Source organism: Lutjanus erythropterus, chromosome 18, assembly GCF_056507025.1.
Source record: "Lutjanus erythropterus isolate fLutEry1 chromosome 18, fLutEry1.hap2, whole genome shotgun sequence".
Lineage (NCBI taxonomy): Eukaryota > Metazoa > Chordata > Actinopteri > Lutjaniformes > Lutjanidae > Lutjanus > Lutjanus erythropterus.
This window is the reverse complement of record NC_139334.1, coordinates 3,527,840-3,549,602: the sequence shown is the minus strand read 5'-3', so window position 1 is coordinate 3,549,602 and position 21,763 is coordinate 3,527,840. Positions and strand designations below refer to the sequence as shown.

General features: G+C 40.5%; 1 protein-coding gene across 1 annotated transcript; it reads left to right on the top strand.

The window, feature by feature from the left end:
• Positions 1 to 214: 214 nt before the first annotated feature.
• On the top strand, positions 215 to 20,748 carry mia2 (MIA SH3 domain ER export factor 2). The gene is made up of 28 exons (XM_084742297.1): positions 215 to 350; positions 587 to 720; positions 939 to 1,025; positions 1,506 to 5,709; positions 6,293 to 6,466; positions 6,749 to 6,855; positions 9,920 to 10,051; positions 10,218 to 10,243; positions 10,434 to 10,518; positions 10,762 to 10,833; positions 11,593 to 11,703; positions 11,816 to 11,887; positions 12,016 to 12,120; positions 12,475 to 12,597; positions 12,785 to 12,973; positions 13,711 to 13,801; positions 14,005 to 14,072; positions 14,170 to 14,240; positions 14,329 to 14,430; positions 14,536 to 14,632; positions 14,814 to 14,881; positions 15,945 to 16,030; positions 16,136 to 16,249; positions 16,792 to 16,950; positions 19,263 to 19,418; positions 19,629 to 19,678; positions 20,160 to 20,337; positions 20,430 to 20,748. Exons 1-28 carry the CDS (start codon positions 227 to 229, stop codon positions 20,648 to 20,650), a joined length of 7,206 nt encoding a protein of 2,401 aa, XP_084598423.1. The 5' UTR covers positions 215 to 226; the 3' UTR covers positions 20,651 to 20,748.
• Positions 20,749 to 21,763: the final 1,015 nt, after the last annotated feature.

Here is a 21,763-nt window from a genome sequence, read left to right as displayed (position 1 = left end):
CTTTGACCCGTGACCAGATAATATTTTGTATTGCAAGCAGCCCTTTGGTGTTAATGATTATCCCTTATGTTGGCCTTATATCTTATCTCAACTCTCTCATTTGCTATTGAGTCTTCATGACAGCAACAGCTTAGAGGCAATGTCCACTTGCCAGCACAACTGGCCAGAGTTATTTCCTTCCATTATGGACATTTTCTCTTGATGCACTCGTGTTTAATGAACAAGAATGATGGCTGTTTCACAGACTTGCAAAATCCTGTGGGGTACAGGCTTGTTTTTTGTGATTTTACCTCACTTAAATCTGGGATTGTTGTCTGACTACAAGATCTGTGGAGACTCTGAGTGTGAAAGTAAGTCCTAAATTATTAATATATTATTCTAATTTATGATATACACTTAGTTTATATATAATGGAGTTATATATAAAATTTTAAAAGCTGTCTTTATGATTTTTTTTTCATTTATATAACCTATCTTTTATTTAAATTACCTCTTTGTGTCTGTTTCTTTACTATTATGTGTGTGTGTGTGTGTGTGTGTGTGTGTGTGTGTGTGTGTGTGTGTGTGTGTGTGTGTGTGTGTGTAGGCCTGATGAGCAGAGTACAGGCCACCAAGGACCACCATGGTAAAGACTGCCGTTTCTTGAACTTCAAACGAGGAGACACCATCTTTGTTTACCACAAACTGACTGGAAAGAGGGAGGACCTGTGGGCAGGCAGTGTGAGTCTGACACCTCCATCTCTTTCCCTGTCTTCCTCTGTGTTTAAAGCAGAATGTAGTGAATAACGTACTCAATACAATCAGTCGCTCATCTCATGGTCTAGGCTGAAGAGATTAGTCTTAATTATAATACAGACAGTTTTGGTTCTTAGCACTGTTCCACGTTGCTGCTGTTGCTATACAGAACTGATTGCTGCTCTGTTTCCTTTTCCTTTCAGATCGATAAACAGTTTGGTCATTTCCCAAAGGATGCAGTGCGAGAGGAGCAGGTTTATGCAGCTATGGAGAAAGTAGTGGAAACACGGGTAAACAGTCTTTGATTTCTGTATCCCTTGAGAGTAGAGGCTTTGAACAAAACATACTTTAATAATAACTATCAGAGACTGTAAATTAATAGAATACATATTTAGTTAACTTGCATACTGTTATATTGTATAGTATTTACAAGGGATGTAACAATATCAAAAACTCCATGTACGATCATTCCATGATTTTAAGAGTCCATGATATGATGATACTATATTTAGCCCAATATTAACAAAACAAAGAAAAATGACAACATGAGAAATGTAGTTGTTAAACTATAAATCTGTTTGCACAGCATGTCTTTTATGAAATAAAGTAAAGATAATAAAATAAAATAATTAACCATGTAGTATGTACAGTATGGTCTTGGGACATTTTTTTTTATCACTATATCACAATATTTGATGTATTGTTACATCCCCCTGAATGAGTACTTGTTGAATCTGTATTAAAGTGTCTAATTTTCTCTCTTCATTCAGGAATCTGATTTCTTCTGTATAGATGAGTTTGGTCATATCATTGACTCCGGTCATCTGGACACTGATGATGATGATTATGATGTTGATGAGCAAATCCAAAACACGGAGTCAGAAACCACCCAAACTCTTCCACACACAGATGACGCAAATATGGAAAGTTCTTCAACATCTGCAGACGTCCCCACAGAACCTCTGGCCTCAGCACAGGAAGCTGATGGCACATCAACAGAAGAGGACGAAAGCAAAAATGCCGGTGACGCTGCTGCTGGGACTCACCAGGAAGCACAGGAGTCTCCCGACAAACAAGGTGGGTCTGCTACCTCTCCCTGGCTTGGTTCTTCAGTGACAGGATGGTTAGGTCTCTCTACAGAGGAAGAAGAACCTGGAAATTTGGCTGGAGGAGAGAAAAAAGATGAGAAAAAAGAGATGCAGGCCGAAGAAACTTCTTTCACTTCTTCAGTGACATGGTGGCAGGGGTTGGGAGGAGGAGGAAACCCAGATGAAGTCATGGACGGTAGAGAGGAGGAAGACAGAGAAGAAGAAAGAGCTAATTCTTTCACTTCAAGCATGACTGGGTGGCTCGGCTTTGGAGGGGAGAAAGAAACGGATGAACCCACAGAAAAAGATGAAGAAAGAGAAAATGATAAAGAACAAGAGCCAGCAGAGACATTCAGGAGTAGGAGGATGTCTCTGGACTTAGAGGGCAGTCAATTACATAAAGAAGAGAAGGAAGAGATGGGGACATTGGGTTGGCTGGGAAATGGACTGTCAAACACCCTGGGGTTTGGCCGGACCAATCAGGAGCCTGACAGACAGGCCAAAGAGACAGTCCAGGGGGAGAAAGAACAGCCAGCGTCTAACTCTTGGTTTGATATGGGGGTCAGGGACATGTTAGGCTATGGAAAAGACAATAGTGAAGTTGATGAGAGTACAGGAAGTGGTTTTAAGGAGACAGAAGAACAACTAACAGGCTCAGAGAATGTAGACACCAGTCAATCACAAGCTGCACTGACAGAGGAGGTGAGGACAGAAACTATCGACAAATCAAAGATGGGAGGAATTCCAAAAGACCAAAATGTCCCATCAGAGACAGAGACGGTGTCTAACAGTAATAGAGATACTTCAGATACTTCTCCTCAGGCCGAGTCAGAGGAAAAGTCCCAGGCTGGAGGTTTAATGTCGTCGGTGCTCAGCAGTTTTTTTCAAACGGGCAGTGAAGAAGAAACGGAGGATGACATTTTAGATGTTAAGCAGAAGGAGACAAATGCACTAGATGGGGAAAGATCTACAGAAATGGAGGGTAAAGATAATCAGACGCCCGAAACAATAGAAAATGTGGATGAGGATAACATCAGAGAGCCAGGAGAAAACGCAAAGGATCAGGGTTTTTTGACACAATCTGACATCAACTTAGAGCCCGACTTAAGTGAGGCAGAAGAGGACAAAACAGAGGGCGTGGTGGAGCAAAGGGCTGAGATTCTAAATCAGACTGACAACACAGAAGAATCCACTGATACTTCTGCTAAAATGGGTGCTAGTGGTGATGCTAATGAAGGTGAGGGGAATAACACAGAGACAGATCACGGAGACATTTTCACAACTGATGGAGGCGTATCAGGCACAGTCGAGGAGCCGAGCGAACCCGCTCACAGCGAAGAAGACAGTGTTGATAAATCAGATTCACTGGCAGAAGAAGAGACACATCAGGGTGAGTTAGGCCAGGAGGGAGAGGGGCACCCTGTGGAGGGCAGCTCTGCAGAGTTTGGAACATCTGATTCTACTGATACAGCTGCTGAAATCATGTCTGCAAATGCCTCAGAGGAGAACAGAACAATATTTACCATGAGTGAGAGCAAAACACAGATGGAGGAAGATGCAGATCAGGACTCTTCTCAACAAAGTGATGGTGATGCAGAAGTGCTGAAGGGAGCTGAGAAAGAAACAGAGACAGAGGAAGTGGAGGAGTCAAAGGAAGAAGAGAGGCAGAGGGGGACAGAAGAGTCAAGGGAAGAGGAGAAACAGGAGAAGTTAAATGAGGTGGAGGAGATAAAGACAGTGGAAAAGCAGCATGAGGTGGATGAAGAAAAGCAGGGTGAGGTGGAGGACTTAAAGGAAGAGAGGAAACACGAGGAGCATGAGGAGTTAGGGGGTAAGATAGAGGAGTTAAAGAAGGAGGAGGCAGAGGAGTTAATGGAGAAGAGAAAGCAGGAAGAGGTGGAGGAGTTAAAAGAGGACAATCAGGAGCAGTTAAAGGAAGAGGAAGAGCAGGGTGAGGAAGAAGAGGCAAAGGAAGAGGAGAAAAAATATGAGATGGAAGAGACAAAGGAGGAGAAACAAGAGGAGGTGGGTGAGCTAAACAGAGAGGAGAAGCAGGAGGTAGTGGAGGAGTTAAACGAAGAGGAAAAACAGCAGAAGATAGAGGAGTTACAAGAGGAAAAACATAAAGATGAGGAAGAGTTAAAACAACAAGAACAGAAGAGAATGGAGGAGTTTAAGGAGGTGGAAGAAATAAAGGGAACGGAGAAAGAGGATGAAGAAAAACAAGTGCAGTCATCTGTTTTTGAGGCCGGGATGGAAGACGGCCTCCACTCTTCACCTCACCATCAAAAAGACGTCGACAGGCCAGAGTCTGATAGCACTGAGAAAGAGAGACAGGGTGAGAAAAGCTTGGAAACGTCCACACAGGCTGAACAGACAGAGACCGAAGCCCCACAGATGGAGGAAGAAAAGAAACCGGAGGAAAACAAAAAACAAGAGGAGGTGGAAGAGGAGGGGAACCCAAAATGTTCAAATGAGCTTTGTCCTCAATCCAGCGAAGATGGGTTTGTGAGGGACAGAGATGATTCTGTGGATGGATTGAACTCAATAGATGACTCAGTGACTGACAGTGACCAAATATCAGCAGACGGGACAGGAGTGAGTCAGACAGTACAGTTTCAGAGCATGGAGAAAGATGAGGATAGAAAACAGGAGGAGGAAAAAAGAAACGATGAGGGGATCGGAGAACAGGGGGAGAAGAAAAACAGTGAATCAGATATAACTATGACTGAAGACGTCAAAAGCAGCAACGCTAACAGCATCTCTGATCTTAATGCTTTGGGAGTTAATCCGACATCAGACAAGGATCTGCTTTACTCAGGTGAGAGTGGCCAAAACAGCCGTCCTGGTCACATTTTAGTTGATCAAACAGCCGAGAGTAAAGAAGATGATGACTTTTCTGATGATGATTTTCTGCTGGAAGATGGTAAAACTAGCAGCTATGGGATTTCAACAGAGCAAACACACTCTGGGGATAAGATAAACGCAGAGGAGGACACTGATATGGAAAAGAGGGAGATAAACGTGAAGCCCGATGATGTGAGGGTGAATGAAAATTATGGTAATACAGCTGAATTCATGGCCGAGGGAGGAACCGAAAGTTCAGTTTCATCAAGTGACCCTGCGATATCTGAACAAGCTGTTCCACAGGAGTCTCAGCATCCAGCTGGTTCTTCACTTCTGTCTGATGGTGACAATAAAGGCCCAGCAGAAGCTGAAAGTAGAGGGGCATTTGGCCTTTTCAAGAACGCCTTTAGCTATTTCAACCAAAAACCTGCCGCCGAATCCACAGAATCTGCTCCAAGTTTGGATTCTAACACAGATGAAACATCCGAGGCACAAACCACCCTGACAGCAGATTCAGCTGTGGATTTAACTCAGGTATACGGTCAAGATTTGCACACAGATGCTCCCATGGCTCAGTCACAAGAACAGCTGGAGCCTTCTACTCCTCCCTTTATCCAGACATCGTCTCCAGCCTTGATGCAGGCCCATTCTCTCACCAGTTCTCTGTCTCCAAACACAAAAACCCTCTCCAAACATTACAAGAACCTTCTTGCACACATGAGCCCAGATGAGATGACTATTTTGACAGAGCTCTTTGGGCGACACAAGCTCCAGTTTTTGGATTACATTTTAGGAAGCTCAGAAACCTTGAACGACAACTCTGATCACGATGAATCCATATTGTCGGATGTAGAAAGACTCCTGCATCATCACAGGGAGACGCTGGTCGCTCCCGGCGTGAGACTTGTAGATGCACCACAGGAGGACAAACACAGAACCAGCACACTCATCGCACTTCAGAAGCTAGAAATGCTGTTGGCAAGAGTGAGAGAGACTTTCAACACAAGAAAATCAGACACGACTAACACAAACCATCAAGGTATTTTTGTGTACATGGCCTCAAAGCTCAAGCCTGATAGTAGTGATACTTTAAAGGACCAGTGTGTAGAATTTAGTGGCATCTAGTGGTGAGGTTGCAGATTGCAATCACGTCGCCTCACTCTCCCCCTCCTAGCACACAGGAGAATCTATGGTGGCCTCAAAACTCATGAAAAATGTGAACGGTCCTCTCTAAAGCCAGTGTTTGGTTTGTCCATTCTGGACTACTGTAGAAACATGGGGGCCTCTATGGAAGAGGATCTGTACCTTCTGTAGATAAAAACAATTCACTCTAAGGTAACAAAAAGACGAGGAATCTTATATTCAGATGACTAATGACAACATACTAATGAATATTACATTTCTGCCACATTCCACTAATAAATACCTATAATTCATACACACTGGACCTTTTAGTTCATCTAATATTTTGATTTTAGTGTGGGCTTGACTTTAGAGGTGCAACTATTAATCAGCTAATCAATTAGTTGCCAATTATCAAATTAATCACCAACTATTTTGATAATTGATTAATCTGTTTGAGTAATTTTTTCAGACAAAATTCTCTTCCTTTTCTTCTGTAGGCCTGGATAACATCAATCCAAGAGATGAATGGCTGGGAATGTTTAAAGAGAATGATGGACAACTGGATGGAGGCATGGGAAAAGAGGGAGTAACTGAGGATGAGAAAAGAGGAGAGAAGGAAAAAAGAAGTGAAGAAGAGAGAGTGCCCCTCGACCCGCCACAGCCTCTGGAAGGTATGGATGATTCAAGCATGCCTTAATCAAGAAGGATTAAAAGATGATATAAAGATATTAAGCAGTAACATATGAGGACGAGCACTACTCAACCTGCTGCACCCTCACTCCTGTGACACACAAGATAACAAGCTGGCCAGAATATTATTATTATTTTTTTTACAATACTCATTATTACATAAACAGAAAATCTTGTGTTGAAGTCTAATAATATTGTATTGCTAATATTGTTACAAAGGAGGAAAGCTTGTATTTTTAATCCGATTATGTTTGCAACCCTAGGTCCAGGGATAATGAGACAAAGTCTGGATTTTGTTCATCAGGTCACTGAAGACTCAGCCACTCATATCCTTGCAGTGCAGGAGCTCCTCGTTTGGCTGACTGTACAGGTATGAAGAGATATCAGCTGATTGAAATCCATGTTGAATGATCTCTAAATGATCTAAGCCGTAAGTGTAACTTCACATTACAGCACGTTTTATTTTTCTTCAGTCTGTAACCTCTTTCAGGTTTGTTTCTAACACCATTAAATTCAACTTACAGAGATAAGCGCAGTGTGTTTGACATGGATGCATAATCGGGGTATATATAGGCATAAAAGGCCTAAAATAATGGTTACAGCATGGCAATATTTTGCATGGCAACATTGTATCAATACATAGACGCCAAGTACTGATCTTTTATTATATAAATGACTGATATTCCAAATGTGAATTAAACCTTTTGATGGTAGAATAATAAAATCAGTTGCTTTTTCAGCCCATTCGATGGTGCTGGCTGTTTTGCTGGGAGGTTAGCAGAGGTCATGGTCAGGAGGACTGGTACGTTTTTGTGACAGTGTTGGACAGTCAGTCTGCTTGACAATCTTAGTTTTCTGCAATGAAAATGATTGAAGTGAGATGAACAGACTGAAAACTTTATCTTATTATATAAAACAGATGTTGCCAAAAATTTTCCTGTGGGGTCATAATTTGCTTTTTTTTTTTTTTACAGAAAATTAAAAAATCACAATATATTGTAATATATGTTATTGCAACACTTAGCATGTTGCAGATTTTTTTTTATCACAACAATAGGGCCTCTGGTAATTCCCACCATTACTAAACAACATGAGGACACTTTTTCCCAACTAAGAAGGAACAAATGTAAAGAAAAAACATCTAATTTATGAAATCAATTATGTTAATTCACTTTTTTCCCTCTTTTAGTAGGTCTAAATATGATGACTATGATCAAAACAGCTTGCAACATATTTTGTCAAGTAACTTAGAGGGTCACAGGACATGTGTGCATGGCTGTTTTTGTTAATTTTGTAGGCTTATAGGGCATCTTTTGTTGCCTCTGGATGCATAATTAACTTAAGTTAATAAGCTCTGTTACATCGTCAGTGGTGCATACAGCTGTTCTTTAAGTACCTATGTACTGTGGAGTCTGGTTCTTTAAGACACTGAACTTGTGACATGTTGATCTTTGCCTACGTCTCAGCTGTCAAACCAGCTTGGCTCCGTCAACACCACTCACATTCCTCAGTGCTGCTGGCTCCATTACACACATTGAGCCAGCTGGCAATCCACTTGCTCTTCTAAGGTTAAATTGTTTCAAATGTTTTGAGAAGGCTTGTAATAGTGTTGTTTCAAATGGACGAAAATGAGGCTAGTTTGGTGAGTAGTACCTTTTGAAACATTTAGTGAAAGTTGTACGTCAGACTGAGTCAAGTCTTCACCTGTGTCCTACTTAACAGCTTGTTATTAAGCCAGCGGCCGTAACTCAACACAAGTGACACATGGCCGTACGGTGCTCCAGAAATATCTTTTTTTAAACATACTTCTTTGTGTTTATGTGTATTATATGTGTTTGAAATAATTATAATAATTATTCGGGATTATCAAAGTCAACATGAAAATACACCACTGAGTTTAGTGACACCTGTTTCTTTTGGTGTCACTTTGAAAGCGCTCCGATGTGCCAGTGTGGCATTTTACAATTGGTGACGTTGCGACTGAACCATTTATGCGGGCGGGGGTAGTTATATCCAAATGAGTCTATGAATGCTCAAGTCACTGTATATTTATTTTTTAATTCTTCATATATAGTATGTATGTCGTATTACTAACTTACTAAACAATAGAAGTCTAGTATAATCTTTACGAGTAGCTCGTAGAGAGAATCCAGTACCCCCTCCCCTCCTACGACGTACAACGTGACGTGGTCCACTCTGGAGCGTCGGTGTTGTGAATAGGAGGATGTGAAATCGCCGCTAACCCGGTTGATGGCTTCAACTTCGGTTCCAAATGTCAGTTTAAATGGAAGATACCACTAAAATAACAACCAAATGAAAGACATCTGAAATGGCGGAACATACGACAAGCGACCCCTTGGTCAGCAAAGCGGTCGAGTTTCAGGCGACGGCGGAGGCTTACTACAGTATCGCCGTGGAGAAAGTGAAGGATGTACGTTATGTGGCAGGTTTCGTTAGCATTTCCCAACTAGCCTTCACAGTTGGCAACGTAACGGTTTGTCAAGCTGTCGAAAACAGCTCAGTATTATTGATGAGTACATCTTTTAATGTTGTACAACTTGTGTTTTACCACGTGTGTCCTGCCAATGCTGGTAACCAGCTGTCAAGAATACAATAACATTTTATGTTGTTTTTGAGATGTCTGTAAATCCTCATAGAGTTAGCTTGTAATAGTTAGCTAGCTAATTGATAGTAACGTCAAATCAGGTGTTGTTGTGCTTCCCTGCTGTTTCTAAACGTTGACAAAATCTGGCAGGAATTCCTCTTGTAGCAGGCATTAATCTACTAGTACAGCTCTCCATCCTTTCATTTTGTTTCTTAATAAATAGTCGAGGCTAACTGTCTGCAATACCAGCTAACTTACACTTGTTACATACATTCAGTTATAAGATATTAGAATGTTACAATTGCTCAAAGATTGAAATTAAAAACATCGTTTGGTTCCTTTTTGAAATGTAATTAGCATAACCCTACCTACTGTAGAAAAAGCTGTTTTGTGGGTGTCTAATGTCTTGATTAGAACAACTGCGCAGGCCAGTATGACTGGGTGATATACTGGTATTCAGTAGCATGATATGAGACCAGAAATCGTCTTAGATTTTGGCTATCATTGTATCCTGATATGGCATAAGTGTTGTCTTTTTTTGGTTTTAGAGGCTGCATTACAGTATTGTAATTTTCTGAACATACCAAACTGTTCTAACTCTTCTATTAATTGCCACTTAGTCAATGTATCGTGATTACTGATGAGTCCATGCAGTACTATGGAGCTGATCCTAATGTTTATTATGAATATCCCTTTATGTATAATCTACAAAGTTAAAAAGAGTGAACCAAATTTGCTCCCAAGCTTAAAAGGATCAAACAAGTCTTTTAAAATATGTTCATTAAGACCTGCTTTACCGAGACTAAACTGATCTCTCTTCTTCTTTCAGGTTGTATCGTCACTGCCTGATGACATCAGACCCGGGCCAGACCTGTACGGGGTGCCATGGGAACCGGTCATCATCACTGGCCTGTTGGGGTTCATGACAATGCTGCTGTTCACCTGTAGATGTTATAGCTCTGTAAGTACATTTCCATGAATATATACATCGATATTAAAAAGATTTTATATATTTACAGTATATGAATTTGTTCTGGTACTGTTAGTTGAAACATTAATTATTAATTAACATTGATCCCTTTAATGACTACTTGTTCTATCATTTTTTTCTTATCCTTTCTTGATAGGTCAAAAGCAGAATGTATCGAAGTAAGTTCTCACTATTTATTTCTTAATACAAAATTTTTATGATTTGACAAAAGTAAAATTAATACATCTAATTACTGCCAGTTAAACCTCTCTCTGCACACGTTATATTAACTCATTAAGCAAAAATGTTTGAGAAACAAATGAGAAATATTTTAAATGTGTTTATAGGTTTTGTATTCTCTTTTTCCAGGTAGAGAGCGGTGGATGGCTGAGCAGATTGCACAGCTGCTGGATGAAAAGTGTAAAGTCCTTGAAACTCTCAGCAAATGTCAACAAGAGGTTGGTACTCGTGTCGATGCTGACTGATGACTGACTAGAGGCAGAGCCTGCCTGTCTGCTAAATTTGTTTTGATTTTCATTGTGTGAAATGAAAATGTGAATTTTAAGATACAAGTCTTACGCATGTTATCTGAGGTTCGATCAAGAAGCAGAAACTCTCTCATCTCAAAGTAATTGCAGACACTTCACAAATGTAATTTTAAACATACTCATATTTATGTCCTTATTATGTGTCATTTGCAGCATGACGACTTGGAGAGCTCATTGAGGGACAGTGGTGTCTTGGCCCAAACTCAAAAGACAGAACATCTAGAGGTAAGGCAGAGAGAAAACAGTATTAACAGAACCACACTGCTAAACAACAGACTTATGCTTGGTGTTTTGCTAAAAGTTAATTGTTGTTCATAAGATGTATTTTGTAAATCAGTCAGTCATCTTTTGAATCCTTTGAATGTTTTAAATGATTTACCCAACAACTGTAGAGATTTTTTTTGTATATTACTGTTTGCATTTTCCACAAGTGGCCCAATAATGTCATTTAAGTCAAACCTGTTATGGTGATCTTGTTAGCAAACAGTTACTTATTTACACACCCAGAAGTTATGCAATAACATTAGTATTCATGAAGTGTTGTGTTATTGGCTACATGGTGAATGTCATTCAGTCTCTGCTTTTGGTCCCCACCAACTCTTGAGGGAAGCATATGGCTCTGCACTGTGACACACTTCACAAGCTAAATGCTAACTGTGTCGTTCAGCTGTTTGGTGCTGTGCAGGTAGTGTACAGTGGGTTTTTAAGTTTGTTTTTTCTCTGAAAACAACTGCCTGCTACAGCTGAAAATTATTCAAAGAATGAACCAAAACAGTTAAGTTGCAACTGGACTGACAAACAATCAGGTGAAATTCATTATAAACACCACGTGTGAACATTTAACAACAACACTTTACCAAATTTGTAACGATGACTTATGACATTTTGGCACTAGGATCTGACATTTCAGGTTGACTTCACACTCTCTCACTCTTTAGTCTTACTTGAAGGAGTGTCCTGAACACATCTTTCTTGTTCCTCCAGGGCAAAACCAGACAGTTGGGACATGTTAAAAGGGAGCTGGAGAGAGATCTTGAGCAACTGAAGGATCAACTGGAACAACAGAGAGAACATAGGATAGAGCAAGAAAGGAGGGTAGGAGCACACACACTACAATCAACTGTAACAACTACATTTATAATTGATGAAAATCCCTAGCAGGGGTGTGATACTGATACAGTGGATTATTTTTTGGTTATCCTTCTAGTTAGCAGTGCTTGAAGAGAACATGAAAACATTTGAAGAAGAAACCAAAGACCTCCAGTCACAGGACGAGCAGGTGCAGTCCTCCATTACCTAAGCTTTGGGTTAATTCTTTCACATTCTGCCATCTCCTTTACCGCTTCATCTTTTTTCCTCCTTTGCCCCGGTCTTCATATGAAATTATTGCTTCCTCTTTTACTTTAGGCACAAACCACTCTGAAAGTGTATAATATGAACAGCGACAGACTGCAGAGGAATCTGGAAACGGCTGGAGAGGAGAACACACTGCTGCAGGAGAGCAACGTTCAGGTAGGATGCTGTACACACACACACACACACACACACACACACACATATATAGACACCAAAAAATACTGTACATGGTAGCAAATGGGGCGGTTTTGCTTTTGCATGGTTGAAATGAAAGTTTTATAATACTGCTTTGCCAGTTTGTTTGTATTCAGTCCATCCAATCACATACTTAATTGTATTTGTGGTTTTCTATGTGAACTCTTTGTAATCCATGTATGTAGAATTATTAAAAATATCTGTTTATGGCATATTATTTATCTTTGTCCCTCCCCACGTTCCCCCCCTGCCCATATTCCCTCTCATCCCTTACACCATCATTTTGCTTCTCTGCCTGGGTCTTTCTGTCTGCAGTTGAGGCAGCAGGTGGAGGGCTGGGCAGAAAGAGTGAGTGAGTTGGAGGCTGAGATGAGCCGGTACGAGGTCGCCTACAGCGGGATGCTGCAGGATGTGACCAACAAGGATGAGCGTATAATGGTATTAATTTTAGTATAATTAATTTTTTTCAAATAAAAACTAGGGTTCAAATATTGCACATATCTCAAAAACCACTGCAAGAAAGACTGCAAATTGATTTAAAATATGAATTTTAGTCAAGAGATTCCATTACATTTCTTTGTGTCATTAGAAATGATTTTGATATCAAATATTTTTATCCTTTCAGTCCTTGACAGATCGGCTGCTGAGGATGAAGGGTTGGGATTCAGACCTGGAGGAAGAGGAAGGTGAGGAAGGGGGAGAGAAGGAGACGTCCAATGGGACAGCAGGGAGAGGAGAGGAGAATGGAAGAGGAGGCAAAGAAGACACACAAAACCATCTCCAGAAAGTCCAGAAACTTATCTATGCTGCTAAGGTATTTCAGTCACAGCGTTAATGGCATTGCATTTAATGTAGACTAATGCTTAGACTGGGATAATATCACTGATGTTGCTAGGTCCTGGGTTTGTGGCGTGTTAAAATCCAAAAGGGCACAGTCAAGTCACTATTGACACGTCCATGACACAAAAAAATCCACCGGTCAGTGTTCTGTACCATCTGTGCTTCTATCATGTGCAGACAGGATCTCATGTTCATAGTTTCAATCACTGCAACATGGTTCTTTTCCCGCAACAAAACCAATCCTCAGACAAATTTCATTTCAATAATCAAGGCGTCCAAACTTGATAACGGTGAATAAACGTACGTGGCCACTGTCAAGAATGATCAACTCTGATTGATGCTGTTTTCACTTATCATGATGATGACAGACAAGGCTTTACTGTGCAGGGGATGTGTTGCGTTAACCATAGACATACATTAAACAAACTTTTGGAGACAAAAAATAAATAAATAAAAGTAAAAACTCATTTGCCACCATTTTTCTTACCATCAATCTCAATTATTCTGAATAATCAGTGAAAATGAAACATATTACTGGCCACCAAACACTTAGTCTTACTCTACTCTAACTTGCACACACTTTAATTTGATAATTCATTTTGATGCCACTATGGTGCTACAGACACTATTTTGTTTATTTGAATTAGTATGTTATAATGATGTGACATTGTACTGATTACCTGCTAATATTTTGTTTGTATTTATGCATAGCTGAATGCCGACCTCAAATCAGTAGATGAAGACAAGGACAGAGCATTTGCCAAACTTAACGATGAAATCAAAGCAAAAGAAGACTTGCAAGGTGAGTCAACTACACACATATGTCTATTTTTACCAAGGTTGTCATTAAGATGTCAGTCAAAGTCAGACAAAGCCTCGGGTTGTAATTAACACTGGGGACAGATAAACTGCAGAGTTCTAACAGGTTACAAATAAGGTATAAGTAGAGACTTGACATCTCACTGATGTAAAATTTGTTGCATTTCTGTGTCTTTTTCCCTCTAGAGAGCATTAAGGAGATGGAGAATGAGAAACTGTCCCTGCAGTCAGACACTGAGCACTACTCAGAACAGGTAGCTGACCTCAACTATGCATTGGTGTGATATTTTATTATTTTGCTGTTACACTTTCATTTGATTTTGGATCAATTTCTCTTATTCATGTGCTCAGGTCCAAAGGTTACAACAGAAACTCCAAATCATGACAGAGATGTACCAGGAGAATGAGCTCAAGCTACACAGGTAAACACACACAGATAAATGTATGGAAAAGTGCAAATGCAATGCTACAGTAGCTGTTCATGAGGTTGATGAACATGTGCATTCACAGGCTGCTGACAGTGGAGGAGAAGGAGCGCCTGCAGAAAGAAGAGAAGTTAAATAAAGCAGACAAGAACATTGCATTGGCTATGGAAGAACTCAACAACTACAGGTAGCTGCTTCCCCGAAGTATTACCAAACACATTTGCGACATTTGTGAGTGTCCCATGCACAAAAACACAGCCTGAGTCTCACCTGTACTTCACTTTTTTTTCAGACAACGAGCAGAAGAGATGGAGGAAGAGCTGGAGAAAACCAAACAGTCTTACCAGACTCAAATATCAGCACATGAGAAGAAGGCTCACAATAACTGGGTTAGTAAAACCACCTCAAACCACTTCAAACCCCCCCAAAATTTTAAGATTATTCATGTTTTACAGCAAAATGCACAGTCGTCTAGGTTTGTGTGGCTGTGATGGTTTGACCACCATGATGATCTATCTGTGTACGTACTGTTTGTCATGTTATGTTACTGATCTCTGCTTGATTTTCTAGCTGGCAGCCCGAGCAGCAGACAGAGAGCTATCAGACATCAGGAGAGAGAACTCCCTCTTGAGACAGAAGTAAGCATACAGTAACTGAACCTAAAAGGATAGTTGGATTTTTTTTAAATAGAGGTGTATGAGGTACTTATGTATAGTCAGTGGACAAAAGATGGCAGTGGGCACACTCCCAGTTTGAAGACGCAGCAGAAGTACCAGTAGGAGACTAAGCAGCATACTGCTGTGGACAGCACCAAAACGTATTCTAGCCACCTAAAAAATCCGCATCAGCAAGTGTACACTATATTTAGAATATTGTCATTACTTTACCTTCCCATCAAACAGCCTTTTCCAAAAGGAAATAGCCATGATAACAGCCAAATATTGCTCTCTCAAAACCAACCAGACTCCTTTAATTTTACCAAACAGAAAACAGGAGTTGCTGGTCTTCGGTTGGTTAGTTTGTTTGTGTTATTGTGTGTTTTTGAAGGGATAGTTCAGATTCACTGAAGTCATACACTAACACAAACAGACTAAATGATCAAGGCAGTGATAGTCCAGCAACTCCTGTTTCTGTGAGGAAAAATCAAATGTCAATCAAATGTTTTTGCCAGAGGAGTCTGGTTGAGTGAGTAGAAGCATCATTTGGCATAACAGGACAGCAAGGTAAAACAGTGAAACTATTCTAAATGTAGTGTACTCTGAATTGTGGTACATTTTTTAGGTGGCTAAAAATGTGTTTTGCTGCTGACCTAGTCCACAGCAGTACATTGCTTAGCTTCTTATACCAGTAAGTTGCTGCTTTCCCTTACTGGTGGTGTGTTGACTGCTATCAATTGTAGGTAATACACTAACTATGGGTAAGTACCCTATGAAATCTCACTTTAAAAAAAAAATCCGAACTATCCCTTTAAACTAAGCACATTAAGTCTATGTCTGTGGTGTCCAATGTGCTCTATAAATAAAGTTGATTTAAAATCAACACGAGATAAGAGTGTAATCATTTTACAAAAATACAAAATACAAAATTCTGAATTCCACTGAAATGTCTACCTATTATATAATGTACACATTACATAGTCAGGACCAGAAAATGTTTGTCATGTACTTTAGGTGTGTTTACTTTAGGTGTGCTTGTTTACAGGCTGACAGACACACAGTTTAAATTGGACACCATCGACAAAGATCCCTACGCCTTGGACAGCCTGGCCAGACCACTGCCTTTCAGAGGTGAGCACTTGCACGCATAAACCACACTAGCATCATTAAGTTTACATTACATCCTGTGGTTACATTCCTCAACTTTGCACTCACCGAACTATCTTTCACCTCCAGCTGAACGGTCACCGTATGGTCCGTCTCCTCTGGGTCGACCTGCATCTGAAACCAGGGCTTTTCTGTCTCCTCCTACGTTAATGGAAGGACCACCTGCTCGACTGTCTCCCAGAGGTATATATATATATATATACACACACACACAGAGACAGCCACAATCCACAATTATAGAGACACAACTACAAGCAAGTATTAATAAAGTTTCCCCCGTTTTCATTTATATGCTTTCAGGACATTGCCCTATCCATATTTTAATGTCTTCTAGTGGTGTAGTTGCGAGCTGGGTTATTTTAAGTACAGAAATGTCCTCTTTTGTCATTTTTAAGCCATTTTCTCTATCACAAGGTTTTCAGTTTTTGCTAAGTCAATCTGACAAAGTCATTACAATCTTGACACTAAACACTTGGAGCATGTTGGAAATGATCAGCTGCCTGTAGCATGATCAGCTGTAGATGCTTAAATATGAGTAGTAGCATGGTCTGTATGCTAGCATGCTGGTGGTGCTCTGGACACTCCATGAGAAACACTTTCTCTTTGTCTCTCTCCTGCAATCACACTCGTCCCGGTCTAATCGTCTGATATTTTGTCTTTTTGCCGACTGGTTCTGCTTGTTCCCTTCCCTCTTTGTCTCTTTCCTCCGGCCTTTTTCTCAACAGTGCCTCGTGGTCCAGGTGAGCCCCCAGGTGGCCAGGGGGAGATGGAGCGGAGCGGAGGTCCTCATTCAGACAGCGGCTCCCTCTCTCCTACATGGGAGAGAGATCGCAGGGGACCCCCACCAGGACCCCCCGGGCCCCTAGGTCCTCCAGGTCCTCCAGGTGTGTGTGAGAGAGACAAAGAGAAAGACAACGCGAATCAGTAACAAATAGTTCAGCTTGTAATATTAGAATGACCTATTACTGCTGACCAGCCCTGACCTGCCCCTGAACATATCCAGGATTAAGATCTAGATCATATTTAACAGAAATCAGTATGTTTCCTCAGTCTGATACAAAACTAAGCAGGTAAGTGCTCAAGAGTTAAAACTCCGTTATTTTGATTTCACCAGCATTTTCCCTCGCTTATGATACAATTTAAACAACTGTTTAAAGGAGCTTTTTTTTTCAGTGCTGAGGAAAAAAAATAATTCTAGTCCACTCAGCGTGACCTGAATAAAAACAAATCACACAGTGCTGATAATATTAGCACTGGCTTGTGGTTGCAAAGATGAAAACAGTTTTATCCCACTGATTCCTGCTCTTGCATATCAAAGTGAGAATCAGCCTTCATATTGCACCAAGCAACATTTATTTTTATATGTCCTCTCTCTCATGGGGAGATATTTGCATGTAGCACTGCTGGATATCTGCTGTGTCATTAACAATTCACTATGTTTTTTATTACATTATTTATACAGCTGCACATGTGTAAAAGTCTGTGTGGCATCATGTGCACCTTGATGCTGGTTTGTTCAGGCCCAATACTTCTTGTATGTTCTAAAGACACTGTGTCTGCACACTCTTTTGGAACCCAAAAGGCCTTTTTTTTTACAGTTGAAATGTTAACGTAAGACGGCCACTGCACAGGTGGAGCTTATAATATTAATTATGGCTCTGTTTCCATGGCAGTGAGTCACCATGTTCAGTCTCTGCAGCCATAGTTAAGATTATTAGTTGCACCTGTGCAAGTCAGCAGTCTAAGTCATACAGTGTGCATGTGCATGCTGAATGCATGTTAACTGTGCATGTGTGTAGGCCTTTTTCACAGCAGCTATTTTGACATGAAGCAGTGTAAACACAGGTGTCGCCAGTGAAACTAATTAAGGTTCCATTCCATTCAGGTCAAACAGTGTCAGGGCGCTGTTATGTGCATGTTGGCTCACTGGGCTACACTAAATGGAATTGGACCTCAATTAATATCACCTGTATTTACCCTACTACAGTGGAAATCACCACATCAAATTAATGATTATAAGCGATAGTAATGCAAATTACCACCCAGTCCACATTTGTGTATTTACTACACAAAGTAATGAAAGAGTTGCACTGTATTTTAATACGATCAGTAAAGTTCAGAGGGAAGAGGTAAGCAGTCTGTTTCAAACGTTTTTCAAATTACTGTGCAAATTAAATTACTGTAGTATGTGTAGTTCAACTACACTATAATACAATACAGTAGGCTACGATATATCAAATATAACTTACTGTAGTTTCTTGGCTTGTTTTTGGCAGTTTGTCATAAGCTTCAGCTACATTTTTCATTAAGAGAAAATGACAGGATTATCAGTACAGTATCATGGGACTAAAGTTTTTGAAAAAAAATTTCATAGTTTAATATGATAATAATAATATAATATTTTTTCCAAATGTTGTCATGTATTAAAATACCTCAGATGAACACTGTAGTTGGACTGCTTAATTACAGTAAGTGAATTACTTCAACACCATTGTTTAGGAAGGATTCTGTTGAAGCTGAAGATGAGCATAACCAGGATCACTGTATTTCGTACCAATATGGCTGCAGTGAAAAAGGTCTAATGTAATTAATGCATTTTGAAACTACAGTTGTATAAGATCATTTATCATGTGATCCTGAGAGAGGAAGTCCATAATAAGAAGCATAATTTATACAACTTTTTGTTAAAGGTAAAAACAAGAAAATTCAATCAAATATTTCTTATCTTTAAGCTGTTATGCATCAAACTTCAGAAAAACTTTGAATTTCTACGTCATTACTTGTAAACCTCCAAAAATCTCAACATGATATGATGACTACAGATAGGAGATTTATTTGACTTATTTACATTATGTAAATGGACTGCACTTTGTATAATGTTTTTTTAGTCGATCAACCACTCAAAACTCTTTGCAGTTACATGCCATGTTCACCCATTCACACACACATCACACACACATTCAATTCATTCACATGCAGTTTGGGGTTCGGTATCTTGCCAAAGGACACTTCAACATACAGACTGGACTAGCCGAGGATCGAACCACCGATCTCTAAATTAGTGAACAACCCCCACTACCTCCTGACCCAGAGCCACTCCTCCCCCTGCCTCACAGCTCTTTCCATTATTTTGAAGAGAGCTGTTGATATGATAGTGATAAATCTTCACATGTCTCTCACTGTGTCTTTATCTCAGGCTACATGTTCCCAGAAGCAGGAGGTCCAATGTACAGGAGACCACCACCTCATCCAGGAGCTATGGGCTTTTTGCCTCCTCCTGGCCCCCTCCCACCCGGCCCTCTCCATCCAAGGGGTGTCCCCCTGGGTCCCCCTCACCCTGCAGACATGGCAGGTGAGTCACTGCGAGATCTCGACACCTGCCTCTCATTCCTCCAGTGTGTTGTCATCTGTACTGTCTTGCTATATTTGACTGTAAATAATCTGCAGATCACACCAAAAGCAGAATACAAATATGAATATCTAGATATGTGTTGGAATGCAAATTGAAACAAAAAAACAACTTCATGATTGTTCATTTCCTCTATTCATCTCTTCATTTCAGATGGCCCATACAGAGAGAACCTTGGGCCTGGTGAACTGGAACACAGAGAGGTAAGAGATGTATTTGTGTGAGTAGTTTCAGAGTTCATACAAAGTCTTGGAAAATGCTTAATTTGAGGCGTTATGTTTTCATGGTTAAGGATATGGATTTTGATTCAAATATACTCAATGAAAAATGCTTCATTTTCAACATCATGTGGTGTTTTTATCTACACAAAAACTTTATGTAAACTAAAAATATTTTTAATATTTAAGAGAAGTGATCCTGTTGTGATATTTGTTTGTTGTCTCAAATGAAAATGTTTTTTTGTTCTGGTGTTTTTCAGCTTTTTTCATTTCATCTGGTGTCACAATTTAGATGTGATGATAAAGGCTTTGAGAGTCTAGAATATTATTGTTTAGGTATTTTGGAAGTGTGTGAAAAGTGCTTGAATTTTATTCTTAAATAGCTGTACGAACCCTGTAGCTTGTGTGTGTTTGGATGTGTGTTGTGTACTTCTGTAACATTTACCTTTTCTGTGTCTGTCACCAGTCTGGTCCTGGTGATCGAAGGACTCCCCCTGAAGCTGATCCAAGAATGGGTGGCCCACCCCCTCCTGGACCCCTGATGGGCCCCATGGACGGTCCCTTTCCTCGTAGAGCCCCTTACGGACCACCACCTCCTGAGTTTTACCTACCCAGGGGACCTGGGGGCCCTCCCATGATGCCTAGTAAGTTATCACAACTATCTTCACAACTTTTAAACACCATATTTTCTGTAAATGTCATCAGAATTAAAGTCTTCCATTTCCTTCTCCTCCAGTGTGGGCCCCTCCACCTCCAGGCGTGATGTTCCCTCCTCGGTTCCCTCCTGGTGGCCCTCCTCTTCCGCCTCCTTCTCATCCTCACCACGGTCCCCACATGCGGCCCCCTCTGCCCGATGGTCTCCCGCCTGCCTCCATGGGTCCTGTCCCTCCTCAGCAGTCCCCACCACACAGCCAGTCACCAGAGGAGCAGGCAATGTCACCTGAAGACACCATTTAAGCCTGAGCAGGTTTTTGAGCTGTGAGATGTTTGAGGTAGATGAATGGTTGGGCAGATTGCTGTTTTACATCCTTATATTTTAACTTTAACATCCACTTATTAACCAGGAGGATGGAGTTAATGAAGAGGCGAAACCATCAGCCTTCATTAGCCCGCTTAGTTGCCGTTTGTTTGCCTCTTTCTCCTCGATTTACATCCTCTCTTCTGTGCTGCAACTTGCCTTTTTTTTTGTTACTCTCACTCTGCCCCACCATCATCCAGCTACATTCCCTGTGAAGTAGGTCCTGTTGCTGTGGAGTCACAGTGGGCATTTGGGCGCTGTTGTGTAACTTCACAGGCAGGAACACGGCAGCTTAATCTGTACGTCTGTGCGTGGGAATGTCGCCACGCGAATAAGAAAAAGTTGGTTGTTTGCTTGACGATGCCAGAAAGGTTTTTAATGGCACTTGGGTTGAAATGTGTGCATGTAGGAATGCTATAACTGTGAGATGAGGAGTAAGGAGGTTTTTTTTATATAGCATCAGTCAACATTTCCTCCTGATAAATGATCACAAGCTATCAGGGAAGGGAAGCATCTTTTTAGGCCTAATACAGTATACTTTGTTTTACCAACACACATGCCATTGTCACCAGAATTCTTTAGCCACTTAGCATCTGTGTTGTCATTGACCTGGTTTTAAGTAGACTTGAATCACATTACATCAGGTGTTGTTTTGTCTGTGAGTGAACAGAGTTGGTCCTAAACTCTAAATATTCCTCTGAGGTCAAATGAGACAGTTTCTTAAAATATAATTAAAGTGTGTAACTGAATTAGCTGGCTTCCCCCATGGGACTCGTAGGACTCTGCCTTCATCAAGAAAGCTATTATTTCAAAGAGGAATGCTTTTGATCGTGTTTCAATGACTTTCATATGGCCAAGGCTTGAAAAAAAGTGGCTTACATTAGCTGCTTGTGTTTCGTCGAGGTAAGCTGTGACTCGTCTCTGGCAGTCACAGAGCAGTGAATTAAAATGGACTGACTGGAAGAGAGGCTACCTTCAAAGCCATAAAGATGACACCCATGTGAATTTTGTAAAAAGTGATTATTAATAGATGAATAAAGACTGTCAAATTG

What these genes read in the sequence shown, in the direction of transcription:
- mia2 (XM_084742297.1), top strand. Translation starts at nt 227, where the DNA reads ATGATGGCTGTTTCACAGACTTGCAAAATCCTGTGGGGTACAGGCTTG. An exon ending in AGCAAAAGAAGACTTGCAAG is followed by an intron (nt 13,802 to 14,004) that starts GTGAGTCAACTA and finishes TTTTCCCTCTAG; the next exon opens with AGAGCATTAAGGAGATGGAG. An exon ending in GTGAACTGGAACACAGAGAG is followed by an intron (nt 19,679 to 20,159) that starts GTAAGAGATGTA and finishes GTCTGTCACCAG; the next exon opens with TCTGGTCCTGGTGATCGAAG.